General features: G+C 34.4%; 1 protein-coding gene and 1 non-coding gene across 3 annotated transcripts in view; one reads left to right on the top strand and one right to left on the bottom strand.

Annotated features, from left to right (window-relative positions):
• Positions 1–27,712, top strand: part of Clint1 (clathrin interactor 1) — a 71,363-nt gene that overhangs the window by 25,401 nt on the left and 18,250 nt on the right. For both annotated transcript variants that reach the window (XM_010622273.3, XM_010622274.3), the window contains exons 2-6: positions 18,092–18,196; positions 18,714–18,810; positions 20,899–21,007; positions 21,939–22,103; positions 25,757–25,934. In XM_010622273.3, the coding sequence (XP_010620575.1) occupies positions 18,092–18,196; positions 18,714–18,810; positions 20,899–21,007; positions 21,939–22,103; positions 25,757–25,934 (654 nt within the window). The remainder of the gene's footprint in view (positions 1–18,091; positions 18,197–18,713; positions 18,811–20,898; positions 21,008–21,938; positions 22,104–25,756; positions 25,935–27,712) is intronic.
• On the bottom strand, positions 26,401–26,509 carry LOC117285438. Its single transcript, XR_004516470.1, has one exon. It is a non-coding gene; the product is annotated as a U6 spliceosomal RNA (small nuclear RNA).

Genomic DNA, 27,712 nt, shown 5'->3' with positions numbered 1-27,712 from the left:
TGGGTATTATTGCACAGTAGAATAACTATAGTTAACAATGTTGTGTCAACTATTTCAAAATAGCTAAGAGATTTTGAATGTCTTACCACAAAGAAGTGATAAAAGTAATTTTATCATACAGTATATATACATGGATCAAAGCATAACATTATACACCAAGATATATAATTATTATGGTTTGGTTTTTTTGTTTGGTTTGGGTTTGTTTTGTTTGTTTGTTTGTTTGTTTGTTTTGGTACCAGGGATCAAACTTTGGGCCTTGTGCTTTTGTGAGGCAGCCAGCGGAACCACTGAACTAAATCCCCGGCCCTATGTAATTATTATGTATCAACCACAAAATAAAAATGAGACATATATAAAGCAAGCAAAGTGGGAATCTGAGATAACAATAAAGAACAGTTGAAATTTTTTAAAGTCTAAAAATACATGAGTTTTAAAGCAACTTTGAAGGCTGAAAGCTAGCTAGAAGAGTTTAAAGACAAAAATTGTAAAGGAAAAGCTGTCCATTAGGTAGAAAATAAGAAAAATGTAATACTGAAGACAAGAAAAATGAAAGGAGAAGTATAAGCTAGCAATAGTAGGTGGACACTCAAGAAATCCTACAGAGAAACAGTTGGCTTTGCTTAGCCAGCCTTGCCCAAACCACCCTATGGGCTCCTCAAGTGGCACTGATCTTCACTCTCTAATATTGTTATTCACAAAACACCTTTTATGACTACTGTTTTAGAGGAAAATTAAAAAAAAAAAACCTTGAAAGTTGCTGAGAAACATGATTTTCAAAAAAAGTCAGTGGAAAACAAAAATAATATGGGATTGTGACTGGCGTTTTTATGAATGTTTTCCAGTTGAAGCACCGGTGTTCTGCACCTAGCCAAGGGGCAGAAAGCAGCTTGATACCCTTAGCTTCTTCAGACAAGTGGAACCCACACTGCTGAGCCAAAGTAGTTGGAGATGATCCCCAGCAGAGTTCGGTCAGCCTGGCCAGAAGTTTTATTCTAGGCAATTTTAATGCTCAAGGTTTTTTTCCACTGTATAATTTTCAAAAATTTAGACATGTGTTCTCCTCACCTCAGTCTCATTCCAGTTTTTGTCCACATACATGTGTTTTTATGTAATTGTCACAGGTGTTCATACAATTTTGCTTCCTGAGAACTTTCTCAAGGAATTTTCGGGTGTTGTCTCCCTCTGCCTATTCTATTACTACATTGTTCCAAGTACCATTACTGCCACATTTTGGAAGCTGCTTTTCATCCAATTATCTTAACCATACCAGTTATTTTTCCCTTTTGTAGCCATAAAACACCCCTCTTCCGATTCTTTTTGCTGTATCTCGCTGGAAAATAGTGGTAACTTCCCAGTATCTTGAGACTAGTCTAACTTGAGACAGCTTTTCTTTCAGTTTGCCAGGTTATAACAGCTACAACACCCTGTGCTAGGAAGATAGAAGCGCTTCCACATAAACCATTACAGTAAATGTCCAGACATTTCCTAGCACAGTGTAATGGTTTGAGTTCTTGGAGAGGAAACTCAGTACAGAAGCTGAATGTTATGGCTCTTCTGAAACCCTTTGTTTAGCCATATATGTCATGGAGTGAATGAGTGATTTGTATTGACCATATGGGGGATTGAAACCAGGGCCTTTACGCTGATCTTACCTGTCCTTTTTTATTTTTTATTTTGTGACAGGTTCTTGCTAAATTGCCCAACCTAAGCTCAAATTCGTGATCCTCCTGTCCTAACTCTCTAGAGTGATGAGGTTGTAGGTGTGGGCTACCACACCTGCCTCCTTCTGCTACTTTTGATATTCCTAAATGATAATTTTCATGCTTGGTGATTTTCCTTTTTATTTTAATAATTTAGAGACTTAATTTGGGGGTTGTAATTTGTTACCATTTTTTGTGGAATCTGTGACTCCAATAGTTGATACAAATTAGTTTACTGAATCCAAACAACAAAAAAGTTAGAGACCTTTTGATTATTTTATTAGATGTCAGAATGCCATCTGAAATTGATTACCAGGGAAAAATGCTGCTTAAAAACCTGATTTACAGTTAGTGCTCCCACCTCTTAGTTAAGGACAGTGGATTTCACAGTTAGCAGCTCTGTTTACCAGTGAGTTAGCGATTGTGTGGTGGGCCTGTCTGACTATATTTTTGTCCTCTGAAGTGATACTCAGTTTCAGTTCTTTGGCCAGTTTTAAAATAATAGAGCTAACTTGTTTAACCTTGCAATAGCATTCTCTTCCTGAAATTGTAATTTCGACGTCTACGTGGGTTGGATAGTTGACTAATTAGCATGATTATCAAGTTCTACAGCATTAGTGGGTAAGTAATATGTATTATCAATCTACTCATAAGGGGCTATATTTAAGTTAAAGACATTCAACCTAAAGATAATAAATGATAAACTAGAAAACTGTGTATGCTGAATGTTTTGCCTCAATATCTTTTCATTTGATCCTCATAATAACAATATTTAGGAATCTTTCAGGTGGGGACACCAAGGCATACTGGTTGATTTGTCCAGGGATCAAATAAGAGTTAGTATAGGCTAGAAACAAAGAGTCATGTTCTAATCTTAGTAAGTTATTGATTAGTTAATATTCATATTACCTTCATAAAATAACCATAATAATGAAGTAGCCTAAGAAAAATATGTAATTGTGCAATATTTTCCTGTTGCATAGCCTTGGGTTTTAGAACAGTTCCTGGAGTCATGGCCCATTTTAATGTCTGAAAATAGGCTGCTCTCAAATGGATTGTTTTATTTGGTATTATTAACCACTGAGTTGTAAGGAAAGGGAAAATCGTTTTATAATTTCTTCCTCCCACAGGTTATAATTTAGTTGTGGACATCAGGATTTATTTTTTATTTTTATTTATTTTTTGCTTATCTCATGCATATAGTTTTCCTTGCACATCTGTTACATAAATTACTAGACTATTTCTTTGAAAACTTGGCCTGCTTAATAGCATTTAAGAGGTTAGTAAAAATTCATTTAAGAATGAAGGCTTTGAGGAGAAGAAATTCCATTACTATCTTGGTTTAAATATTTTGTTTTGCAGAAGGGAAGAATTAGACATACAGATAAGTGAGGCATATAGAACCCCAACCAGCCACGATCAAAAAAAATCTACACCTAGACATATAATAATCAAGATTCCAGAAATCCAACAGAAAAACAAAATACTACAAGCAGTAAGAGAAAAGAAACAAATCACATGCAAAGGGAAGCCCATTAGAATCACAGCAGACTTTTCAACACAAACCCTTAGGTCAAGGAGAGCCTGGAGTGAGGTATTCCAAGTCCTAAAAGAAAAGAATCTCCAACCTAGACTTTTGTATCCTGCAAAACTCTCTTTCAAAATAGATGGGGAAATAAAATACTTCCACGACAAAGAGCACCTGAGAAATTTCATGAACACCAAACCAGCACTGCAAGGAATTCTAAACAATATCCTAGAAAAGGACAACGAAATTCACAATAACATGAGGCCCAACAGACCAAATCAAATAGGCAAGGCAAGAAACTAAAAGGAGATGGGAGAAAAAGTAAAAAGAGTCAACAAATGGACAAAAACATGACAAGAATAAGTCAAAATATATCAGTTGTAACCATCAATGTTAATGGCCTCAATTCACCAATCAAGAGAAACAGATTGGCAGAATGGATTAAGAAGCAAAATCCAACAATATGTTGTATACAAGAAACACACCTAGTGCAAAAGGAAGTCCATAGACTGAAAGTGAAAGGATGGAAAACAATTCTCCATGCGTCAGGAGTCCAGAAAAAAGCAGGGGTAGCAATCTTATTCTCAGATAAAGTAAATTTCAAACCAAAACTCATTAAGAGAGACAAAGAAGGACACTACATCCTTGTAAAGGGAACAATTCAAGAGGAAGAGCTGACAATCATAAACATATATGCACCAAATATAAATGCCCCCAACTATATAAAACAAATATTAAGTAACATGAAAAACCAAATAAGCACTAATACAATTGTAGTGGGGGATTTAAATACCCCACTATCACAAATTGACAGATCTACTAGGCAGAAAATCAACAATGAAATAATAGAACTGAACCAAGCTTTGGAACACATGGACTTAATAGATGTTTATAGAGTATTCCACCCCCAAAAACCAGAATATACATTCTTTTCGGCTGCACATGGATCATTCTCCAAAATAGACCACATACTGGCTCACAAAACAGGTCTAAATAAATGCAAAAAAATTGAAGTCATCCCCTGTTTATTATCAGATCATAGTGCAATCAAACTAGACATCAATAGCACAAGAAACTATAGAAACTTCACAAGCACATGGAAACTGAACAACACTCTCCTAAACAATCAATGGATTACAGAGGAAATTAAAGAAGAAATTAGACAGTTTTTACAAATAAATGAGAATGCCAATACAACATACAGGAATCTTTGGGACACAATGAAAGCAGTTCTACGTGGAAAATTCATAACATTGAATGCCCACACTAGGAAAACAGAGCGGGCTCAAATAAACAACTTAACGATGAAACTTAGACTCCTAGAAAAACAAGAGCAAGAAAAACCCAAAGCTCGAACAAGAGAGGAAATTATAAAGATCCGAGCAGAAATCAATGCAATTGAAATTAAGAAAACGATACAAAAAATAAATGAAACAAAGAGCTGGTTTTTTGAAAGAATAAATAAAATTGACAAACCCTTAGCTAATCTTATCAAAAAAAGGAAAGAAAAGGCTCAGATCCATGCAATTAGGAATGAAAAAGGCGAAGTCACAACAGATCCGAAAGAAATCCAGAGGATCATGAACACCTACTTTGAGAACCTGTACTCTAATAAAATGGAAAACACAGAAGAAATGGACAGATTTCTAGATACTTATGAATTACCAAAGTTGAACGAAGAAGATAAAAACATTTTAAACACCCCAATCACAATCAGTGAAATTGAAAATGTAATTAAAAACTTACCAACAAAGAAAAGCCCAGGCCCTGATGGATTCACTGCTGAATTTTACAAGACATTTAGAGAAGAACTACTACCATTACTCTTCAAACTTTTCAATGAAATTGAAAGAGAAGCTATACTTCCAAATTCATTCCTGGAAGCAAGTATCACTCTGATTCCCAAACCAGAGAAAGATACAACCAAAAAGGAGAACTACAGACCAATCTCCTTAATGAATATAGATGCAAAAATCCTTAATAAGATACTAGCAAACAGAATACAGAGGATTATTAAGAAGATCATCCATCATGACCAAGTCGGATTTATTCCAGAGATGCAAGGGTGGTTCAACATACGAAAGTCAGTGAATGTAATACATTATATTAACAAAGTCAAGGACAAAAACCATATGATCCTCTCAATAGATGCAGAAAAAGCATTTGATAAAATTCAACACCCATTCATGATAAAAACCCTGCAAAAAATTGGAATAGATGGTCTATACCTCAATTTAATAAAGGCTATTTATGAAAAACCATCAGCCAACATCATATTGAATGGCCAAAAACTGAAAACCTTCATGTTAAAATCAGGAACAAGACAAGGATGCCCACTATCGCCACTTCTCTTCAATATAGTTCTGGAAACATTAGCCACAGCAATTAGACAAGAGAAAGAAATTAAAGCAATAAAGATAGGAAAGGAAGAAGTTAAACTATCATTATTTGCTGATGATATGATACTCTACATTGAAGATCCAAAAAACTCCACCAAAAAACTTCTAGACTTAATTGACAGATTCAGTAAAGTATCTGGATACAAGGTGAATACCCAAAAATCAATAGCCTTTCTATACACAAATAACAGACAGACAGAAAGAGAAATAAGGGAAAAAATTCCTTTTACAATAGCATCCAAAAAAATGAAGTATCTAGGAATCAATCTAACAAAAGAAACAAAAGATCTCTACACTGAAAACTACAGCACTCTGAAAAAAGAAATCGAAGAGGATATAAAAAAATGGAAAGATATCCCCTGCTCCTGGGTAGGAAGAATCAACATAGTGAAAATGGCCATACTACCGAAACTGCTATATACATTCAATGCAATGCCAATTGAAATTCCAACACTATATTTCACAGAACTAGAAAAAAGAATCCAAAAATTCATTTGGAACCACAAGAGACCTAGAATAGCAAAAGCCATTATAGGCAACAGTCACATGGCACCAGGTGTAACAATTCCCAATTTGAAACTATACTACAAAGCCACTGTGATAAAATCAGCATGGTACTGGCAAAGAAATAGGCCTGAGGATCAATGGAACAGACTGGAAGACACAAAAACAAATGCAGATGTACTCAGCTACCTCATCTTCGACAAAGGAGCTCACCATCCTCAGTGGAGGAAAGATAGCCTCTTTAATAAATGGTGTTGGAAAAACTGGATATCAACCTGTCACAGATTAAAATTAGACCCTTATCTTTCGCCATGCACTAAATTAAAATCCAAATGGATTAAAGATCTAAATATTAAAACAGAAACATTAAACTTGCTGGAAAGTAAGTTAGGCAGAACTCTGGAAGACATTGGTATAGGAAAAGACTTTATGAACAAATCCTCAGTAGCACGGGAACTAGCAGAAAGAATCAACAACTGGGATCTCATCTTACTAAAAAGCTTCTGTACTTCAAAAGAAACCATTAGCAGAACTAAGAGACAATCTACAATGTGGGAAAAAATTTTTACCAGCTGTACCTCAGACAAAGGACTATTATCAAGGATATATAAAGAACTCAAAACAATCAGTCCCCCCAAATATAAAGACCCGATCCAAAAATGGGCATCCGAAATGAACAGACATTTCTCATACAAAGAAGTGAAAGCAGCAAGAAAATATATGAAAAAATGTTCCACATCACTGGTCATTCGAGAGATGCAGATGAAAACAACACTGAGATTCCACCTCACCCCACAAAGAATGGCTGCTATCAAGAAATCACACAATAACAAATGTTGGCGGGGTTGTGGGGAGAAAGGAACCCTCCTCCATTGTTGGTGGGAGTGCAGACTAGTGCAACCACTATGGAAATCAATATGGAGATACCTCAAAGAGCTTGGACTGGAGGTTCCATTTGACCCAGCCATCCCTCTGTTGGGTATCTTTCCAAGAGAACTAAAAGAATCATATCACAGAGAAGTATGTGCACCCATGTTTATAGCGGCACAGTTTGTAATAGCTAAATCTTGGAAACAACCTATTTGCCCATCCGTTGGAAACTGGATAAAGAAGTTGTGGTTTTTCTATAAAATGGAATATTACTCAGCCATAAAGAGCGAGAGAATAGATTCATTCATAGGAAAATGGATACATATTGAAGATATACTCCTAAGTGAAATAAATAAGTCCCACATGTGTAAATACCAAATAGTTTCCCTGGTGTGAATATTCTGCAACAATGCATAAGATTCTAATAAGATTACTGACATTTAGAAATGGGAGGAAAGGAGCTAAAGATGTAGGGAAGGTGTGATACGTAGGGGAAGAACAAAAAGGGAAAAGAAAAAAATGTGAGAGAATGAAAAGATGAAAATAAAGTGTTTGTAGATGGGGAGGGGAGGAGGGGGTGAAGGGAGGGCAGAGGTAAGGGGAAAAAAATGAGAATCAAGACTTGCCATGTAAAGGTACATGATCCCAACAATGAATGTAACTGTACTGTATCCCTAAATGTACCAATAAACTCAATAAAAAAAAATATTTTGTTTTGGATCAGTTCCTATATTTCTTAAGTATTAAAATAAGTATACATAATTTCTGATGTTTCTCAGAAGACTGTAGTAGACTATAAACATGTAATTACCTTTTATATAAAACTGAGTATTTTAGTTAGTGCTTCTGATAAATTTTGTATCTTTTTGGTAATTGAATTATATATCCTTTCTACTTTGATACATTGTTTACCATTGGAAACTGAACTTGGGTTGACTTCTTAAATACTTTTTAATTTAATGTAATAATTTCTGACCATGAATTTTACATATGCCATAAAATAATTGTATTCTGTGAAATCTTTGGGGGAAAATTCTTAGGATTTATTCTGTTGGTTATATTTTAGGATGACTTTATACTAAATGAGGAATATACCAGTTACGAATCTTAGAAATTTCAGCTATGAGTTTGGTAGTTTTGTCCCATGCAAAGTGGTATTGAATCAATACCTAAAATTTTCCTGGAATATTAAGTGAGCTCTTCTGTATTAGCAAGGAAACAATTTGTATTTCTTTAATGCACAATGTTGAAATTATAGAATTTTGGAATACCGACTTTTGGGGGTCTGGAGTATACTAGGGATTAAAGCCAGAGCCTTCACAATGTGTTACCTTCCAGCCCATTTTTTATTTTTTGAGTCAGGGTCTCAATAAGCTGCTTACGCTGAGCTCAAGCTTGTCCCCCTGCTTCAGCATCAGAGTCCTGGGATTGCAGATGTGTGCCACTGTGCCTGGCTTGGAATGCTGATTTAAATTTTTTTTTAGTACATATTTGCAGTTCATAATGATTACATTCATTGTGGGTAGTTGGTGTATGTACATAACACATATTAATTCTTTTTATGTTCCCTCCTTCTCTTTATTGCTTGGACCTCTTCCTAGTTTCAAAAGATGTATCTGTTTCTTGTATCTGGTTTTTGGAATGCTGATTATTAAGCTTGAAATTTTAGATGACAATTATTTGTAATACTTGTAGTCTGTAATCTGTATTTTTAGTGATGAGAAAAAAATGTACTGTATGGCATAAATAATATCCACTACTGATAACAGTTCTCAGATTATTTCTTTTGCTTTACATTTCCCTATTGTGTGAGAGTTCTTTAGAAAATGCAGCAGATTCTTGCTAGATATTTCTGTTGAACGTTTAACTTTTTAAAACAGATGTGAAATGTTAGTAACAAAAAATAATTTATATTTCTTTTGTGTCCCAAATCTGATGTGTATGTAACAGAACAAGTTCCTTAGACAAGCTAGTCACTGGTATCCACTGCACAGCACATTTTTGTTTTCTAGCTGTGAGGCTGTGGTCAACAATGTATTTCTTTGTTTAAGAAAAAAGACGCAGGGCCGGGGATTTAGCTCAGTGGTATTGCCGCCGATCTGCACAAGGCCCTGAGTTCGATCCCCAGTATCAAGAATGGAAAGGAGAAAGGGAGGGAGGGCCTCAGAAGATTAAACATCAACCAATAGTGTTTATAGTGTGCATATACGTAAATAAGTCACAGACAAAAAAATAATGGCTTTTATATCTATTAATTTAGTCATAATTTTGATTGATGCAATAATCAAATCCATATAGAATCACTGAATTTATGAAAAGTTTTCTATCATGCAAGTTTCTTACTGGAGAAATAAAACTTGGGTGACTGGAATACTGCTTGTATTGGTTACCCTGCAGTGAGGAAGTACATACAGGATACTTCTCTAGATTGTCAAAAGTTTGTATAAACATTTCCATTTTCGTAATTTTGAAGAAACACTTATCTCTGAAGAGTGTTAGGATAACAGTAATCTCAGCACCTGGGAAGCTGAGGCTGTAGGAACTTGAGTTGGAGGCCGTCCTGGGCTATGGCTGTTCAGGCCCAGCCTGGAGTATATAGGGAAACCCTGTTTCAAACAATACAAAGCAAAGAATGTTAGGGAATTGTACTATATAGCTTTATATTTTTTCTACTTGCTTTGTTCAGTGTTTTACTTAGTCATCTTTCTGCCTTTCCTTTCCCCTAAAACCTTAAAACTACTTTATAGAAAAGTTTTATAGTTTTTTTTTTTAATCCCCCTTTGGCCATCGTGGGTTTTGAACCCTGAGTCTTTGTACTAAGCTACATCCCAGCTCCTTTTTTCTTTCTTTTTTTTTTTTTTTTTTTTTTTTTTTTTGTTTGTTTGTTTCTTTCTTTTTTGTACTGGGGATTGAACTCGGGTCCTTGCACTTGCAAGGCAGGCCACTGAAATGATGGGCTAAATCCCTGGCCCCCTTTTTTTTTTAAATTTTTTTTACAGGGGAAAGAACTCAGGTTCTTGTGCTTGCGAGGCCGGCGGTGGCACCACTGAGCTAAATCCCTGGCCCATCCCAGGTCCCCTTTTTAATTTTGAGACAGATTCTGTCCATTTTCTAGAATATCTTTCCATTTTACATGTAAATCATCCAAAGACAACTTAAAAATTTGAGTAAAGATTACAAGAATGCTAAGTTATATCACTTAGAAATGTTCACTAGTATTTTATGGTTCAGTTCACTGACCTTATGGTAATATTATGTTGAAATATCACTAAAATTGAAGGCCAGCATCAATCCCAGTGAAACAATTGAGTACTAGAATTAATGTGAGGACAGCTCTTGATTCTACAAAAATAATTTCAAATTTTCTTACAACTTAAAATAATTAGAATTTCAATAATAGTTATAACAGGTAGGCAGCTTGAGTTTGGATCAAGGCAGGTTTTTTTGTTCTGTACCATGTTTTAAAAATAATTATCCAGTTACAGTAACTAATGATCTTTCTTTGTATATCCAAAATTATTCTGAAAGAAGATTTGAAAAGGACTGTGGGGCTTCCCTTCTCCTTCAGAGTGTGGCAAGAACTTGCTCTTTTATTTCTTTGCTTTTTTTTTTTTTTGGTACTGATACAAGCTAAAGGATGAAGGATAATATTTCATTGCAATTTCTTGGTTATTTTTAAAAGAAAATTTCATATTTCAGCATTGAGTTTTAGTATTCCCTCTTGAAAAGAGGAAATCAGAAAGAATATAGTCTATTATAGTCCTCTGTGTAGATAATTGTCACAAATAATATGTACATAAGCATCCTGTGTGTGTGCGTGTGCTTGTAAAATCATCGGGTTGAAATAAAGTAGGTTTTTTTTTTTTTAAGTAGCCATGTTATTCTTTTTTGAAATTGTATGGCTGTGGAAGAAGGGCTGAGGGAACCTCATATTTTACATGTCTGATTTCAGTTCTCCATGTGCAAGCTGGATTTGCTAAGGTGTTTTTGTTGTTTTGTTGTTTGTTTTTTTGAGACAGGGTGCTCTGTAGTTCAAGCTGGCCTCAAACTCACTGTGTAGCTCAGGCTGAACTTAAACTGGAGGCAGTTCTCCTGTTTCAGTCTTCCTAGTGTTGTGTTTACAAGAGTGTGCTGCCGTTTGCTAAGTTTTTATATTTGTTTTGTTTATTTGATGAGAGAGTTCCATGGAACCTCCCTAAAAGTTAGCAGTTTTACATGATGCTGTGCTTAAAGAGTACTTAAAGTGCTTAAAGAGTGCTTAAAGAGGGAAAGGGCATTGATTTTTCTCCGTTTAAGTTGGATGGTTTCTGTTATTTACTAAACACTAAAGAAAATATAATTTTAATGACTTTGAGCACACTTGTACCCCCCCCAACCCTCTTTGTTTGAGACAAGGCATTTGCTAAATTGCTCAGGCTGGAATTGAATTTGTAATTCTCCTGCCTCAGCCTCCCAGAATGCTGGGACTGCCATACCCAGCTTTGATGTCACTGTATATTAATTAGTAGACGTTTTCCATTTATGTTAGGAATTCTCTGATTTTTAGGGATTGTTGCACAATGGAAAATAGATTTGGAATGATCTAACAAAGTTGCAACATGTACTGCCATTTTATTAATTGTTGGATTCTAAGTTTATGTAAATTCATCACTAAGAAGTTGCCATTGAATATATTTTCCTTTTCCTCGCTTTTCTTTTTTCTCCTAGAAGAAGGGCAGCCTTACAGGGTAAACTGCTAGGGTTAGGGTTGTTACACTCGTCTCTTCTGTTCTTCCTATCAAATCATGTTGTTTCTTGTATGAAGACATTTTTTCTCTTGCCTTGTATTTCACTTTCAGATCAAGAAAAGACTTTAAAAATGGGTCATAATTATGCAACTAAATAGTTTTTCCATTTCTTCAGAGACTTAGATTTTCTGCTAACAATGAAGGTTGTGTATTTGTCAAATTTAGGAGTAAACTCATTTGTTGATACTAAATATGTGATTGTTCATATGACTGTAATGAGATGCAACATAGAAGTAGCTTTAAAATATGAATATTGAACCTCTGAAATGTTCAGCTTGCAAATAAGGTAATGTGGTGAAGCTCATCCCCTGATAAAAAGTGAATTACAAAACCCATTATCAAGCTTTAAGATTTGTGCCTCAGTATTGCCTTAATATTTTGACTAGAAACACTAAAAAAACAAAATGAATTTTCCTGGATTAAATGACTTGTTACCTGAGGAAAACTTCAATCTTTGTTTTATAATATAGGAAATATTTTGCTCATAAAATTAAACATATTTGTTTTTTAAAGCTTTATTGATAAAATAGCTTTTTTTAAATCTTTGTGACTTTGAGGGTGAGGTAGTTTCTAGATACAGGTTCTAATGTCAGCAATCATTCTTGTACAAATTTTTAAAAATCATGTTAATTTGAAAATTGGTGTACTTAAATTATCCCCTGTAGTTTTTTTGTGGGTTTGTTTTTGTTTTTTGTGTTTTGTTTTGTTTGTTTTTTTTGGTAGCAGGGATTGAACGTGGGTCCTTGTGCTTGCGAGGCAGGAGGAAGAACCACTGAGCTAAATCCCTGGCCCATCCTGTAGTTTTATACACATAGCACATGCATACTTTAGTGTATATACATATCTTTCAGTTACTACTTTTCTGCACTTCTTAACGTGATAAAACAATGCATTGGAAGTACAAATATATCTACCATGGTGCTTGCTTAACTATAAATTAGCTACAGTGTAACTGTGATATAGTAGCTGTATTTCATTTTTTCTTTTGAGAAGGGGCCTCTCTTTGTGGTCTGGGTGGCCTGAAATTGCTGTCTTCCTTGCCTCAGTCTCCCAACCACTAGGATTAAGAGACTGGCTGAGGTTATAGGTTACCACCATACCCCCAGGTCTTGATTTGCATTTTTAATGGTGTTTAATAGTTTTCCCTTTGTTACTATATAGTGCTCACCGGGAAAATTTTAGAAAATATAGGAGGCAAAATATTGTTTGCAACTGTACCTGGGAACTAAGTTTATGTTTGTGCCTGTCTCCTGTTTCTATCGTGGTTTCTAAATGTGTATACATGCATGTGATAAAACATATATAAAGGTGTCAAAATATTTTCTGATTTCAGGGTGTTATAAGATTAAAACATAAAAAAGAAACTGTATGAAAAAATATAGATCCATTTGACTTAAAAAAACATGAAAGAGACAAATTAAAACATTTCTTAACTACGTCATTTTAATTTCTTCATTCCTTTGTTAGTAGTTAGAAAATGCAATAATAATGTCTGCTCAAGTTTTTTCTTGTTAATCATTTTACTGTTTCTTAATGCAGATTTAGAATCATTTACTATAAGTAAAAACCCCACGTTAGCTTTTACTTCAACTACTTCTGCCTTAAAACCTAGGTCCAAACTTACCTAATAAAATAACCTGATCTTTTATTGATATCAAATGTCACATAAGAAAATGGGCAACAAAGAGGAGGGCCACAGAAAACACTGACAGTTCACAAACTAAACAATCCATCCTTAACTCCCATAGCCTTAGAAGCGTGTGCACAGAGGTTGAGGGTCCTTTTAGTAGTTGGCATTAAAGGTCCACTGAGCAAGTGGTGTTGGTTGTTCAGACCTAAATCCTCTCACTGGGGGAATCCTAGTTCTGTAGTACCTGTGCTGGGTGTCTTGAGCAAATGTGAAAGTGGGTGAAAGCATTAGAGATGTAAAGAACAGTTCTACACATATAAATAGTGGTGGTTGTGTTTATGAAATTTACCCTTGTGGCTTCATGTGTTTGTCCCTCTGGTTATTCCCACCTCTGCCTTTCTTTTTCAGCCTGTTAAAGTCCTTTTAAGTATTAGTATTGTTAAGGAGTTATATTGAACTACTCAACAGTAGTTAAATACTATGTTAACATTTTTTAAGTGGTACAAAATGAGAACAGATTTTATTGAGTTATAGAATCTTCAAGTTGGAAAGGGGTTATATTCCCAACTTTATAGAAAAGATTTCTTTTTTTTTTTTTTCTCATTGAGTTTATTGGTACATTTTAGGTATACAATACATTTACATTATTACTGGGATCTTGTACCTTTACATGACAGATCTTGGTTCTCATTTTTTCCCCTTGTCCCTGCCCTCCCTTCACCCCCTCCTCCCCTCCCCCTTTACAAACGCTTCATTTCCATTTTTTCATTTTCTCATATTTTTTCTTTTCTCTTATTAGCTTTCCCCTACCCTTCCCACTTTCCCTACACCTCAGCCATAAAGAGTGAGAAATTAGATTCATTCATAGGAAAATGGATACATATTGAGGATATACTCCTAAGTGAAATAAGTCACACATGTGTAAATACCGAATAGTTTCTCTGGTGTGAATAAACTATAAATAGTACATAAGATCCTAATGATATAATGGACAATGTGAAATAGGAAGAAAGGGGCTAAAGTGTATGTTAACCTTTAAACAGTGTGATCTTAATTATTACGCATCTTCATCAGGTCAGAGACATTTACCTGCTCTTCTGGTTACCGATTTTTAAGACTACATTATCTTAATCAAAGAAAAACTTAATATTCTGAGTGACCTAGAACACATGGGCTCATTCTCTGCTTTCTGGTGACCATTAGATTGTTTTCAGAATTAAACATAATATTTAATGCTGGTAAAGAAATAGTAAATACAACAATAAATTAATTTTTCTTCCTTTAGTCTCTCCCCTTACGTTTTCATATTTGAAGAAATTAAATGCATAAACTAGGTAAAACTTAGAGATAGAAAGTAGTTGTTGATGATCAGCAGAAGCATTTTTTTAAAAATCATTAGAACTTTTTTTAGATTGAGTTCTCTTGATTTCACTGCCAAGCTGGTTTAAAGTAATACGCAGAAAAGTTTTGATAGTATCAGAGTATTTTTGGTTGCCTTCTTATGATGAAAGGTAAAGCTTATATCCAAAGATGTTTGGCTTTTAACAAAAGGTCATAATAGTTCTTACCTGTACTTTTCTTTTAACTGATTGTAAAGAGTTAATTTTTTAAATTTTCAAGTCAGAAATTTCAATTTAGAAGTATAAGTCCAGAAGTCACCTGTTTATATTGGTGGTCTAAGTGGTATGGAACTTACTGGTGTTTTAGGGGTTTTGTTTTGTTGTATTTTTTGTTAGCTACGTAGTTTCTATCTGTATCTTTGTTTGGATTTTGCGCGCCTGTTTAAAAACTGATTAAACAGCCCCCTCTAGCGTCTGAAATAGCCATTACTAAGACACTTGTCAGTCGGTATTTTAAGAATTAAACTGTTTTCTTTCACATTTGGAAATACATTTTTTTTTTTTCTTTTCTGAGGAAGGGGAATTATTTTCCTCTTTTAAAAATATTGCTGAAATTGTGAGCAAAGCATGGACAGAGGACAGTAGAAACTATGGGAAAGAACAGATCAAAATGTTTACATGTTTAGAAATTGTTTTTTAGGGTTTTTGTTTTTTTTTTTTAATGACCTGGAATAAGGCCCAACTATACAGTGTTTTGTTTTCTTTTTGTTTTAGTGTGCACCTGTTTCTGAATTATGTGAAATTTTAAAATACTTTGTTTTGAAGTTATGCTATCAGATCTCATCTTTCAAGAATTCTTTCTAGTGTTTGAAAGCAGCAATTTCATTGGAAAATAGTATTAAAATAGAGTCTGATTTTCTTCATGGAAGTTGTCTGTTATTTCTTGTTATTATAGCTCCTTACTCTTCTGTGGATAAACTTTGTAACTTACGATGTATGTTCTGATGGCTCCCATTGTTTTTCAACCAAAGAAATAAGGAGATTTTAAATTAACTAGCTTTCTACCATCTCTTCCCTGTAAACACTTAACACACAGGCCTTCAGCAAAGAATCTTGTAAGGGTTATGGAAACAGGACCTTTCTCATTTGACCCATTTGCCTTTGTAGCTTGAACAAGGAGAGTAGTGTTCCCAAAACTACAACATTTATGAAGACTCTGGTAAAAATACTTAATGTACATGGACTGGTGATTACACTCGTTTCATCTTGTTCTCTAACAAATTAAACAATGAAGAGAGATTTCAAGTGCATTCTTGGTAATGAAATGCTTGGGTGAATTATAATCCTAATTGCTATTGTTCATTTTCACAGCTGCATTTTGACACTTTTAACTGCCTAAGCCACGCATTCTTCAGCCACCAGGATAAACAAAAGCATTCTGAAATCCATCATTTTGTGGCATATTAAATTGCAAATAGGTTATTGGGTGCCTTGGTTTTGTGTCCATTGTTGATAAAATTAGAGGGAAATTACTAGTCTACATTTATACATAAAAATGTTGACAATAGAATCATTACTGGATTTGGTAATAGTCTTAAACTATGAAGAGGCAGAAAAGATTATGGATTTATGTTAGTTCTGGGGAAATAATTATTTATCGAATTAGTGATATTTTAGGATGCAGCTGCCTCCAAGCTTTGAAAGAAAAATAACTAGGATTTCACTTTTCTTCCTTGGAACAGTATTCTGAGTATAAATCTTGAAGCCAGATTTCCTTAGTGACTTATTAACAAGTCACTTGTATACACAATTGCTCCTTTAAATTTGACCCAAACCTGTTTATTAGTCTCTTTCCTAAAGTTTAAAGAAATTGAAGGGATTGCAATAAATGCGAAATTTATGTTTAAGAAATTTGAGTGTCAGTTTCAACCAAGCCATCCTTGTATAAAACCATAACTTTTTCCATGGCTAAAGAACCCATAACAAAAAAGGAAGTAATAGCTGTGGAGGGTTTTTTTTCACTATTTTTAAGATTTAATTTTAAGTAGCAGATTTGAGTTACCATATTCACAGGCACCTGTTATAGCAATTGTTCAGTAATAATTGGAGCTTTAGACATCGGATGAATACTGCTATACTGTCGTGTTTTCACAGTATTTCTTTATTCCTTCTCAGAATGTCTTTGAATTCTTTAGTGTACATAAGCATAACGGATTACACTTTAACAGCTCATGCCTTAAGGTATTCTTTTCAAAGCTAATTATTTCTTATTAAATATTTAATTTTTTAGAGTTGTCTTAGTAGATGGTTGTTTTATTCAGTAATAATAGATAACATTGCACATTTTCTATTTGTTAGACACTGTGTTGAATACATTAAGTTATGTTGTCCTTTGAGTATTATTTTATTTATCACCATTTTATATTTAAGGACATTGAGACTAAGATAATTAATTTTGACAAAAGTCACAAAGTGAGGTTTTTCTGACACCTAAAGCCCATGTTCTCAGCCGTTGCTAAAGTCTTAAGTGAAAGTTAAATATCACATCATCTGATGAAATACTATTGTACCAAAAAATGTGAGGGTTACAGTGACTATGCAATGACTTAGAAAATGTATATGGTACAGTGAGTGAAAATAGAAGCCTGGTGCATGCCTGTAATCCTAGCATTTTGGAAGGCTGAATGAAGCAGGAGGCTCACAAGTTTGAGCCCAGTTTGAACATTTTAGTGAGATCCTGTCTCAAAATAAAAAATAAGCTGGAGGTGTAGCTCTGTGTGAAGGCTGTAGGTTCAATACCTAGTACCGAAAGAAAAAAAAAGAATACAGGATTATAAGTAAATGTTTTTGGTGGTTCTGCACATTTGTAGAGTAGTTTCTTTGGTTTATCATTCCCTTTAAAAACATGTAATGTTCAACTGTTATATAATTTTGCTTAATCTACACAGTTTCTATAAGAAGGAAAAAAGTCTGCCTGTAAACCAAGTCTGGTCCGGGAACTGACAACTTAGTTTCATAATAGACTCTAGCATATTCAGTTTCCTTTTTAATTCGACCCAAAGCCTTTTTTTTTTCTGGACGTAAGCCAGTACTAATAGGCTTTCATGTGTATTCTTAAAGGCTAATGAAGTAGTAAAATCTTCTTTAAAATAACTTAAATGTGTTATATAGTGTCCTTGGGGTAGCTTGTGCACAAAAGATGTTTTCTTTCCCACCCTGTAGAGGTAGCTCATTAGGACACCCAGTAGTGTCATTATTAAGTTTTCATGTGTTTCTCAGTTTTGATGCTAATCTTTGTGCGTATGCGCATGCATTTTTTTTTCTCTGCAGCACCAATGTGGTTATGAATTATTCAGAGATTGAGTCTAAGGTTCGAGAAGCAACGAATGATGATCCTTGGGGACCTTCTGGGCAACTCATGGGAGAGATTGCCAAGTAAGTGATAATTTGACTCAGCAGTGCAGAAAGAATCAAAGTATCTTGAAACAGATATACGAAGTTTATTTTCAGTTTTAAGTTGTTTTGTTGACAGATATAAATGCTGTATAATCATTCACCTAGTAATACAGAAAGTTTAATGTAAAGTTCATTCCCCTTAAAAATTTGCTCAAAAATATAACAAATTTTCTTTTTCAATGAAGTTTATAGTCTTACTGTAGCTTACTATGTAAATTTTGGAGAATGCTCCTAATGAACATCTGAGCCACTATGCAAGGGAAAATAGAGCTTGCAAAGCATGATAATAACAGGGCTTACATTAATAGGTATAGGGTCTAGGTATTTTATAAAACAAAGGAAAAACATTTTTGAGGAAGTGTGTCATGTAAATATTTTTAAATTAAGCTTATTAATTCTTAACTCTTTGGGGAAACAACTACTTAAAACAAACCTGCCATCTACTGTCAGAATTAACACACTGCACATTCTTAAGGTAAATTACCGTTTTTTTCAGGGCTACATTTATGTATGAACAGTTCCCTGAACTTATGAACATGCTGTGGTCCCGGATGTTAAAAGACAACAAAAAGAATTGGAGAAGAGTCTATAAGGTATGAATATAAGCCTGTTTTGTAATATTGAAAACAAGTGCTTGAGATTTAAGATGTCTATATAACTATCTTGAAGGATATTAAATCATTGAATAGATACTCCAAAGGACATATAAGAAATAGATTTATTATTTGTGTTATGTTTTCTGGTCATCATAAACAACTGTTCTCAATGTAAAATGTTTGAAATCATAGTAAACTACCCCTCACCCTCCAGTACCAGGGATTAAACCTAGGAATCTTGACACCGAGCTTCATCCCTAACCATTTTTTATTTTTGAGAAAGGATCTCACTAAGTTACCAAGGCTAGGCTTGGACTTGGAGTCCTCTGACCTCAACTTCCCTCGTCCACCATGCCCAGCTTCATAACTCTTTTAAATGTTAAATATTTTTGTTAGTTTTTTCCTGCAAGAAATATTTGTGTAGGTCTGAAGTAATGAATGTCTTAATCAGATGTATGTTTAGTTACGATGAAGAGCAGGCTGACATGGTTTGTCATCTACATAAAAATTTGCCTTTTTTGGGCCAGGAATTTAACTCAGTGGCACTGCACCTGCTTTGCAAGCACAAGGGCCCTGAGTTGAGGGGAAAAAAAAACCCAGAAAACTTGCTTTTTTTTTTGAAGAAGGTCTTGCTGTGTAGCTCAAGGAGGCCTTGAAATCACTATGGAGCCCAAGCTGGCCTTGAACTCTCAGGGATCCTCCTGGCTCAACTTTCCAAAGGCTGGGATTACGGGTGTACACCACCACACCAGCTAAATTTGCCTAATATATGGTAACAGTTTTTAGCACCAAAAATATAATTAGAGATTCTAAAACATGCAGACTTATAACGTTTTATATTTGTGAGCATGTTATTTTTATCACATTCTTTTCTTTTTATTTCTGACATAGAGATACATGCATGCATACATAAATACATACATAGAGGGCAGAATTATAAAACAGAATAATCATCTGTTCTATCCCCACCATATTTTCTTGCTACTCAGAGTATATTTTCCAGAAAGACAGATAACATTCATGTTTGGAACTTGAACATTCTGGCTTTCAGGAGTGAAGATCTGTGCTTTTAGCATGGTGCTCTTTTTTCTTGGTACCAGGGATCAAACTTAGGACCTTGCACTTGCGAGGCAGGCGGCAGAACCATTGAGCAAAATCCCCAGCTAGTGCTTTTCATTTTGTTTCTGAAAACATTCGCTGTTATTCCCTCTGCTGGTATACGAGGTATGATAAAACAGTGAAATTTCTATAAATTAAATATGCTTTTAAAAATGAGACTTCTGTGTTTTCGTTGTCATTTTTAATATTTGTTTAAACCATTTTTTAAAAAATAATAAATTTCTGGTAGGGTGAAATTTTGTGTCCCTCAGTTTTCTCAATCTGACTAGATTTTCATTTAAGTCAGTTTGTTCCGAGCAGGGTTACATTTAAATTGTACAATTCATTGTGATTTTTAATGTATTCACAAAGTCCAAGAGTCACTATTATGTAATTCCAGAACAATTTCCTCATCCCATAAAAACTCCCATATTCATAAGCAGTCATTCTTAGTTCACATTTTAGCAAAAATTCTCTGAAACACTTGTTTTTTTCTTATATATATTAGCAGTAACTTTGTAAAACAAAAGCCTTACCAACCTTAAAATTAAATTTTATCTGGGGAGAATGCCATACAGTTATATAATTACCAAATGATCCTTCTGAAGTTTCTAATAATTCAGTTTCATAGTGTAAAAAAAAAAAAAAAAGATAAAAAGTCAAAACTGAGCCAGCTTTGTAGAACCTTACAACTCATTCATATTGTATATTCATGTAGTATTGAAAATCCAAATTACTGATTTTTAAAAAAAATCTTTGATGCATAATATCCATTGGATAACTTGTATTTATTATGTTGTTAGAGGACCTTCAGTTGACAGTGTAGGTTCAAGATTATGTAAAGTCTAATAACAAAGTAAAGAAACCGTCCCCATGGCCACCATGAAGATTGGTTATTCGCTAATGTTAGAATTCTTTTTTAACCACATACCAAAGATTTACCAGGATTCATTTCACTAAATGATTTGGTGCTTTATATTTTTACAGTCATTGCTGCTCCTAGCTTACCTCATAAGAAATGGATCAGAGCGTGTTGTTACAAGTGCCAGAGAACACATTTATGATTTGCGATCCCTGGAAAATTACCACTTTGTAGGTGAGCAATAGAAAAACCTTATAAGCAAATTAAAACAGTAGTTGGAGTTGTCAGTCACCTGAACCAGCTTAGAAGCTTCTCTGCTCTAATTAGAATGTGACTGTTGCTGGTGGTGTGACGAGTGCAGAATCCAAGACGTGGGGCCCTAGAGTATTAATTAGTGAAGACAAGAACTTGCAGAAAAGACTGGCTAATAACAACAGAACCAATACAACATGAGTGTTCGGGTTTATATTAAAATATGCACTGGAGACTGGTCCCCTGTGGTGTCCATAAAGGAATAGCTTTAATCATATGGGAAGAAAAGGTTAGAGCTCCAAAACACACACATCTGTTTGAAGCTGGGTCCCCCCCCCACCACCAAATAGTATTTACTGTGCAAAGGCAGCAAGGCCAGAGTGTGTTTTGAATGTGAAAGAGGCTAGAGAATGAAGCACATTTCATTTTGTAGCGTGCCCTAGTTGAAAGGACTTTAAAAATTTAGTTTTTCTGCTATACATAGTTCTGGTAATTAGTGTTCCCAAACTTGTTTTGGGGAAACTAAGACATTTAAGGTACTTTTCAGTTATTAAAATGTTAAAGTGGTTCTTCTTTTGATTTATTAAAATATGAATAGAGAACATTTACAGATTTATCCATTTCACATTGTCATCATCAAGTAATCTTTTTCACTAGATTTTTAATTGACCTTGCATGGTACTATTATTGGTGGTCCTTAAGCCAGAATGGCATTTCAGAACTTGGAATTTGCCAAAGAGGAAACTGCAAAGTTTAAAACCACAGTCTAACTCAGTTTGTTTTGTTTTTCCCTCCAAATATTGAAGTTGGTTTCTGTTTCTTATTTTATAGTATCAGTTCTTTGTTTTGTCTTAAAGAGTATTGTACATATTTAGTGAATTCTTAAGGTTCTTTTTCTCTCATCATCCTCAAGATGAACATGGCAAGGATCAAGGTATAAATATTCGCCAGAAGGTGAAGGAATTGGTTGAATTTGCTCAGGATGATGATAGGCTTCGTGAAGAGCGAAAAAAAGCGAAGAAAAACAAAGACAAATATGTTGGAGTTTCCTCAGACAGTGTTGGAGGATTCAGATACAGTGAGTATCAAAGATAGGCTGGCACCTAAGCATTAGTTTAGCTTCTTAGTTGTGTTTTAAGAATCACTGAAATCCAAAGACCAAAGTGCTTTTTTAAAAGTATATATAGGGCTGGGGATTTATCTCAGCGGTTTGGTGGCCTGCGTTGCAAGCGCAAGGACCTGAGTTCAATCCCCGGTACCAAAAAACAAAAAACAAAACAAAAAAACAAAAAGAGAAAACACAGCAATGTCCCCATACCCACTACTCTGTTGCTCCATGAAGAATTTGAGAAAGTGAGAAGAATGAAAGATGGGTGCAGAAATGAGAAGCCAGAAGTCTGACGAGAGTGCAGTGAGGGCTCTGGTTCAGTTGAAAACAATAACAATACCTGTTAATAGCAAGGAATTAATAAATAGTGAAAAGAAAGTAGGAACACTAAGTACATTTCTTATGTTTACTGTGAGCCAGAAATATATGTAGTACTGATTTTGAGTCATATCACATGTATCATGGGAATCTTCCTGTTTGTATTGTGGATTGAAGAATATGATTTTTAACCTTTAATAGGTAATTAGATGTTGCATACTTTGAATTAACATAAAGAGGATAAAACATGTATATTCTCATCTTTTAGAGTTACCATTCTTTAAAAATGAAGAAGAAAAGAGGAAATTTTTCTTATGTTTCAAAGGAACATTTCAAAATTTGATCAAACAGATCCATCTTTCTAATTCAGAATTAGCTCATTTTTTTGGCCAAAAACATAAACTTCCTATAAACAATCTAGCTTAAGCCTCCCTTCCCAAAATTAAACAGTGTAAAATTTGATACAGAAAAAGATAACTGATGGTTTTCTCAGTTTTTTGGTTGGGCCTATTTGCTTTGTTTGTTGTTCCTAACACATTTACAAGCAATCGGACATTCACCTCTAATGCTTATTTTTAATGTAATAATATACAAAAAAATAGTAGGTGCTTGAAATACATACACAGAAGTAACTTTTTCACACATGTCCCTTTGGACTTTTATTCCTTGAGCCCTGATGTTCCCCTGGTCATTTTCTGTGCATACATATAGTGTAGTGCTGTGTGCCTTAGTGGATGCTTGTCGTGTCAGTAGCTCTCCCTTCCTATATCTCAGTTCTGTAATGTTTGACTTATGTTGAGATCTTGGAACTCCTTCAGTGGAGCTGTGTGAAAATTTCCTGTTATATTTTGTAATTACTTAAAAGTTCATTCCTTTGCTCCTTTGCTTTCTTGCCCTCAAAGAAAAAATATTGCAGAGTTTTTTGTTTCTGACAGTAGAAAACTTCTCTTTTTTAAAGTTGAAGTACCATGTAAAATTCATTTCATGAATTGGACAAGAATATTTCTCTCAAAGCATTTAAATGTATTTTGAAGTTTTTTTTTGTCAAATAAGAAATTGAATTAGACAAGACTGTTTCATGAATTGGATGAAAACATTTAAATATGCTTCAAGTTTCTGTAGAAGAATAAGAAATTGGATTATTTATCCAAGTCGTTACTTTATTCCTTAATTTTTTCAATGTATCTATAGCAATTAATGTGTTTTTGAGTAGAAATTGTTACTTGCAATTCATTTCCTCATTCTTCTGTACTTTTTTCTAAACCAATACAATATGTTATATGTCAGATAAATTTAGAAAATTGAAGTTTTCAGACTCAGTTACAGCCAAGTAATTATAGGATCTTATTGGAGGTAGAGTTAACCTGTGCATTTGGAACACATAATTTACTTAATTATTATTAGTGTTTTTCACACTGAACTACTCAACTTCAGCTATTTTATGCTTTTTCATTCTGATATAATGTCTTCGCTGTTTGTACTCTTTAATGCTAATATAGTGCAGTGTCCACCACACTAGCAGTTTGGTTTTTATGCATTTTCATTCTTCTGTATTGGCATTGAAATGTGCACACACATCATTGGAATATCACCTCCCCCCCCCATGTCCAGCACTGGGGATTAAACTCAGGGCCTTTACACTGAGCTACACCCTTAGCTCTTTTTTTCTTCTGAAACAGGGTCTCACTAAATTACCCAGGCTGGACTTCAATTGAGCTCTTCCTTACCTCAGCTTTCCAGAGTTTTGGAATTTAAGCATGCACTACCACACCCAGCTGAAATCACTTATTTTTAAAAAACTATCCTGATTTAGACTTTGTTTTGTTAACATGTTTTCTTAAGTTAGTTGTCGCTTCCAGATTTCGTACTCTATTGTTCGGTTTGGGTTTGGGATTAGATTGGGTTTGGTTTGTTTTGTCTTGTTTTATTCGGTGGTGCTGAGGATTAAACCCAGAGCCTCACACATACAAGGCAAGCACTCTACCACTAAACTGCATCCTCAGTTCCTAGTACATATTTTTAAATCCTCAAGCTTTTACAGAGAGTTTAGTTGTGAATTTTAGTAGGCACTTAAGTAAAATGGATTTGTGCAATCTCCAAAGAGCATGTATGCCCTCAAAACTTGTTAACAAAAGTTCATAACAAAGGCTCTTAGCCACCTGTTGGTATTTTGTTGTTTCTCACTACCCTTTTCCTTTTCTTACCCACCTGCCTTATTTTTCAACATTTTCTTTTTTTTAAAAGCATTATGTGATTTCTCTATATTCTTCTCTTAGTTCTTAAGATGAATTTGGACCTGAAAATGGAAGTACTTGTGAGTTATAATGTTAACCCTTCCATTGAATTCCTAAAGGCAAGGACTAAAACAAATCTTGACTTCTGGATTTTTTTTCACCATCATGATCTTTTTACTGCATCCCCAAATTCTTGCAAAGGCTTCCTGCATTCCACCACTTGCAGCATATATTTCAAGTTGACCTTTGAATATTCATCATTATTCTGAGATACTTGAAAGTAATAATTGTAGTATGTGCAGATTTTCATAGTTAGCATATTCTTCTCTTTATATAGCAATTAAAAAAATTTTCCCATGCTTTCGAAATCCATTGAATTATTTTTCTAATTTGATAATAAAGAGTGACAATTGCCACATCCTTGCAGCATATTGTAACGTGGAGCATTCAAGGAGAAGTTCCTTTACTTAGTTTATTTACTATTTTTGGTCTTTTTTTTTCTTCTTTTTTTATTTGAGATCGTATTTTTCTGTGTGGTCTAGGATGGCCCTGGAAGTCTTGGTCTCAGGCAGTCTTTCTGTCTTAGCCTCCCTTCCCAAGGAGCTGAGAATACTGACATGTGCCACAGCTTTGCTTTCTTGTATTTTTTAGGACACTGTTATCATCCAGTACTTCTCAACTTTGATAAACCATTAAGAGACAGAAATGAAATATAATGCATCAAATGGCTTTTGAAAAACAAAAATATTTCCATTAACTCTTTTGCTTCTTATAGAGCTTGTGTTGATTTTTATATTTCCTATTACTCGTTTCAGCATCCTTTAGGAACTTTTGAATGCTTCACGTTAAGGTTGTGAAAGTCTTCATAAAAACAAGCTTTTGATACATTCCTGCCACTAAATGATTGGCATTACATGCTGTGCCTTGCTGTAATTGTGTTGATTCAGCACTATAGGAACTTTCTTTTTCTTTGAAAATGATTTTATTATGAGGGAAAGGTTCAGAAGTACTGTACATACCGTTTGAATTTAATGTCCTTAGAGTTGCTTCTTTTTTTAATGTGTTATATAGGTGAAAGATATGATCCTGAACCCAAATCAAAATGGGATGAGGAGTGGGATAAAAACAAAAGTGCTTTTCCGTTCAGTGATAAACTAGGTGAACTGAGTGATAAAATTGGAAGCACAATTGATGACACCATCAGCAAGTTCCGGAGGAAAGATAGAGAAGACTCTCCAGAAAGATGCAGGTATTAACATTGTCCCAGGGCCTCTTCAAAAAGGTGCTAAATTTGTGTTGCTGGGTTTTTGTTTGCGGTATTAGCATATCTGAAGTTCAGCTTTTAACAAAAATTAGACTTTTTTAGGGGGCCGGGGATTTAGCTTAGTGGTTCTGCCACCTGCCTTGCAAGGTACAAGGTCCCGAGTTCAATCCCCAGTACCAAAAAAACAAAAAAGACCTTTTTTAGTGGAGTCTTAGGTTCACAGAAAAACTGTTCATAAAATTCAGAAGTTCAGAGGTTGCCATATACCTACCTCCCCCCTCACAGTTTCTCCTGTTAATAATATCTTGCATTAGTATGGTATAGTTCTTAATTTAGAAAACCCATATCGGTATATGTGTTGTATTAAACTATTTGGAAAGTTTCACAAATGCGTGGTGTTACATTACACAGTTATATAGAATAGTTTCTCTGCCGTGAATATGCCTTATACAAAAATAAGGAGTAGTTTATGATTTTATTAGTCATCCTTTTATAGAGGTTATGCTAATTTTCCCCTTTTTGTTCCAGTTTTAGAACACATGTGTTACTAAAGCAAACATTGTAGAGGCATATTTAAGATCTATGGAAAACATTACTGCTGTTAGTAATCATATTCTTTGTTGTCTATGTCTTTATTTCTACAGTCGGTGACATGTTTTATTTCAGATTTCTTAGTCTTCCCTTGGAATTTTTCCCCCAGTAAAAACTCTTACATGTTATTTTAAATTTGGACATCAAGTGATGCAGGGATTTAAAGATACTATTGATTAAAACAACGGATTTAAAATTTAACTCTTCTTTTGTGTGTGCGTGTGTGTGTGTGTGTGTTTGTGTGCGTGCGTGCGCGTGTATTTTACTGGGGACTGAACCCAGTAAATCTACCTTTCCAGCCCCTTTTTCTTTTTGGGGCAGGGGGTGTTGTTAAGTCACCAAGTTGCCCTGCCCAGGTTGGGCATGAACTTGTGATCTTCCTGCCTTAGCCTCACAGAATGCTGGAATTTCAGATGTACACAATCATGCTGGGCTTCCTTTGATACTTCATTATGGATCTCTGACAGAGTATACCAGAAAAACAATCCAAATGGCCTTTGAACCAAAATTTTCTGGTATAGACCTATATTTTCATAAACTTCATTTTCTGGTGTTAGGTATTTGGATTTAGTTTTACATAGAATAATACATGGAACTTTGCAACATTGCAGCATTCACTTTTTTTCTTATCACTATAACTGTAAGCTAGTTTTTCTCTAATTTAAAGAACATTGTATATAGCACTTACTTTGCAAAACAAGTTTTGCAAGGCTTTATTATTTCTGCCTCACAAAACAGTTTCTAGTCAGTGAAGTAGAGTAAGCACTTTTATTTTAGATAACTCTTCACTATGTGTGGACCTGGCCAAAAGTAACACAGTGATTGATGAAACTATACCTTCAAATGTGTTCTTATAATTAAATAGTGTCTCTTTTTTCCTAAACCAGAAATACTTTGATAGTTTTGTTTTAGAGGCCATTAAATGAAAGACAAACAAAAATATAATTTTGAAACAAATTCTTAAATGTTTGCTTAGTGTCTTTTCAGTATGTTTTCATATTTATTTTTTAAATTAAAAAAAATTTTTTTGTTTGTTTGTTTTCCGTTACTGGGGATCAAACTCAGAACCTTGCATTTGCCAGGCAGGTTTTGACACCACTGAGCTAAATCGCTGGCCCTGTTTTCATATTTATTAAAACTTTTTTTTTTTTTTTTTTTTTTTTTTTTTTTTT

The sequence above is a fragment of the Fukomys damarensis genome, unplaced genomic scaffold, assembly GCF_012274545.1.
Source record: "Fukomys damarensis isolate Sample0158 unplaced genomic scaffold, DMR_v1.0_HiC HiC_scaffold_9, whole genome shotgun sequence".
NCBI classification, from domain to species: domain Eukaryota; kingdom Metazoa; phylum Chordata; class Mammalia; order Rodentia; family Bathyergidae; genus Fukomys; species Fukomys damarensis.
The sequence above is the reverse complement of the archived record's forward strand: the minus strand, read 5'-3'. Positions and strand labels throughout refer to the sequence as shown.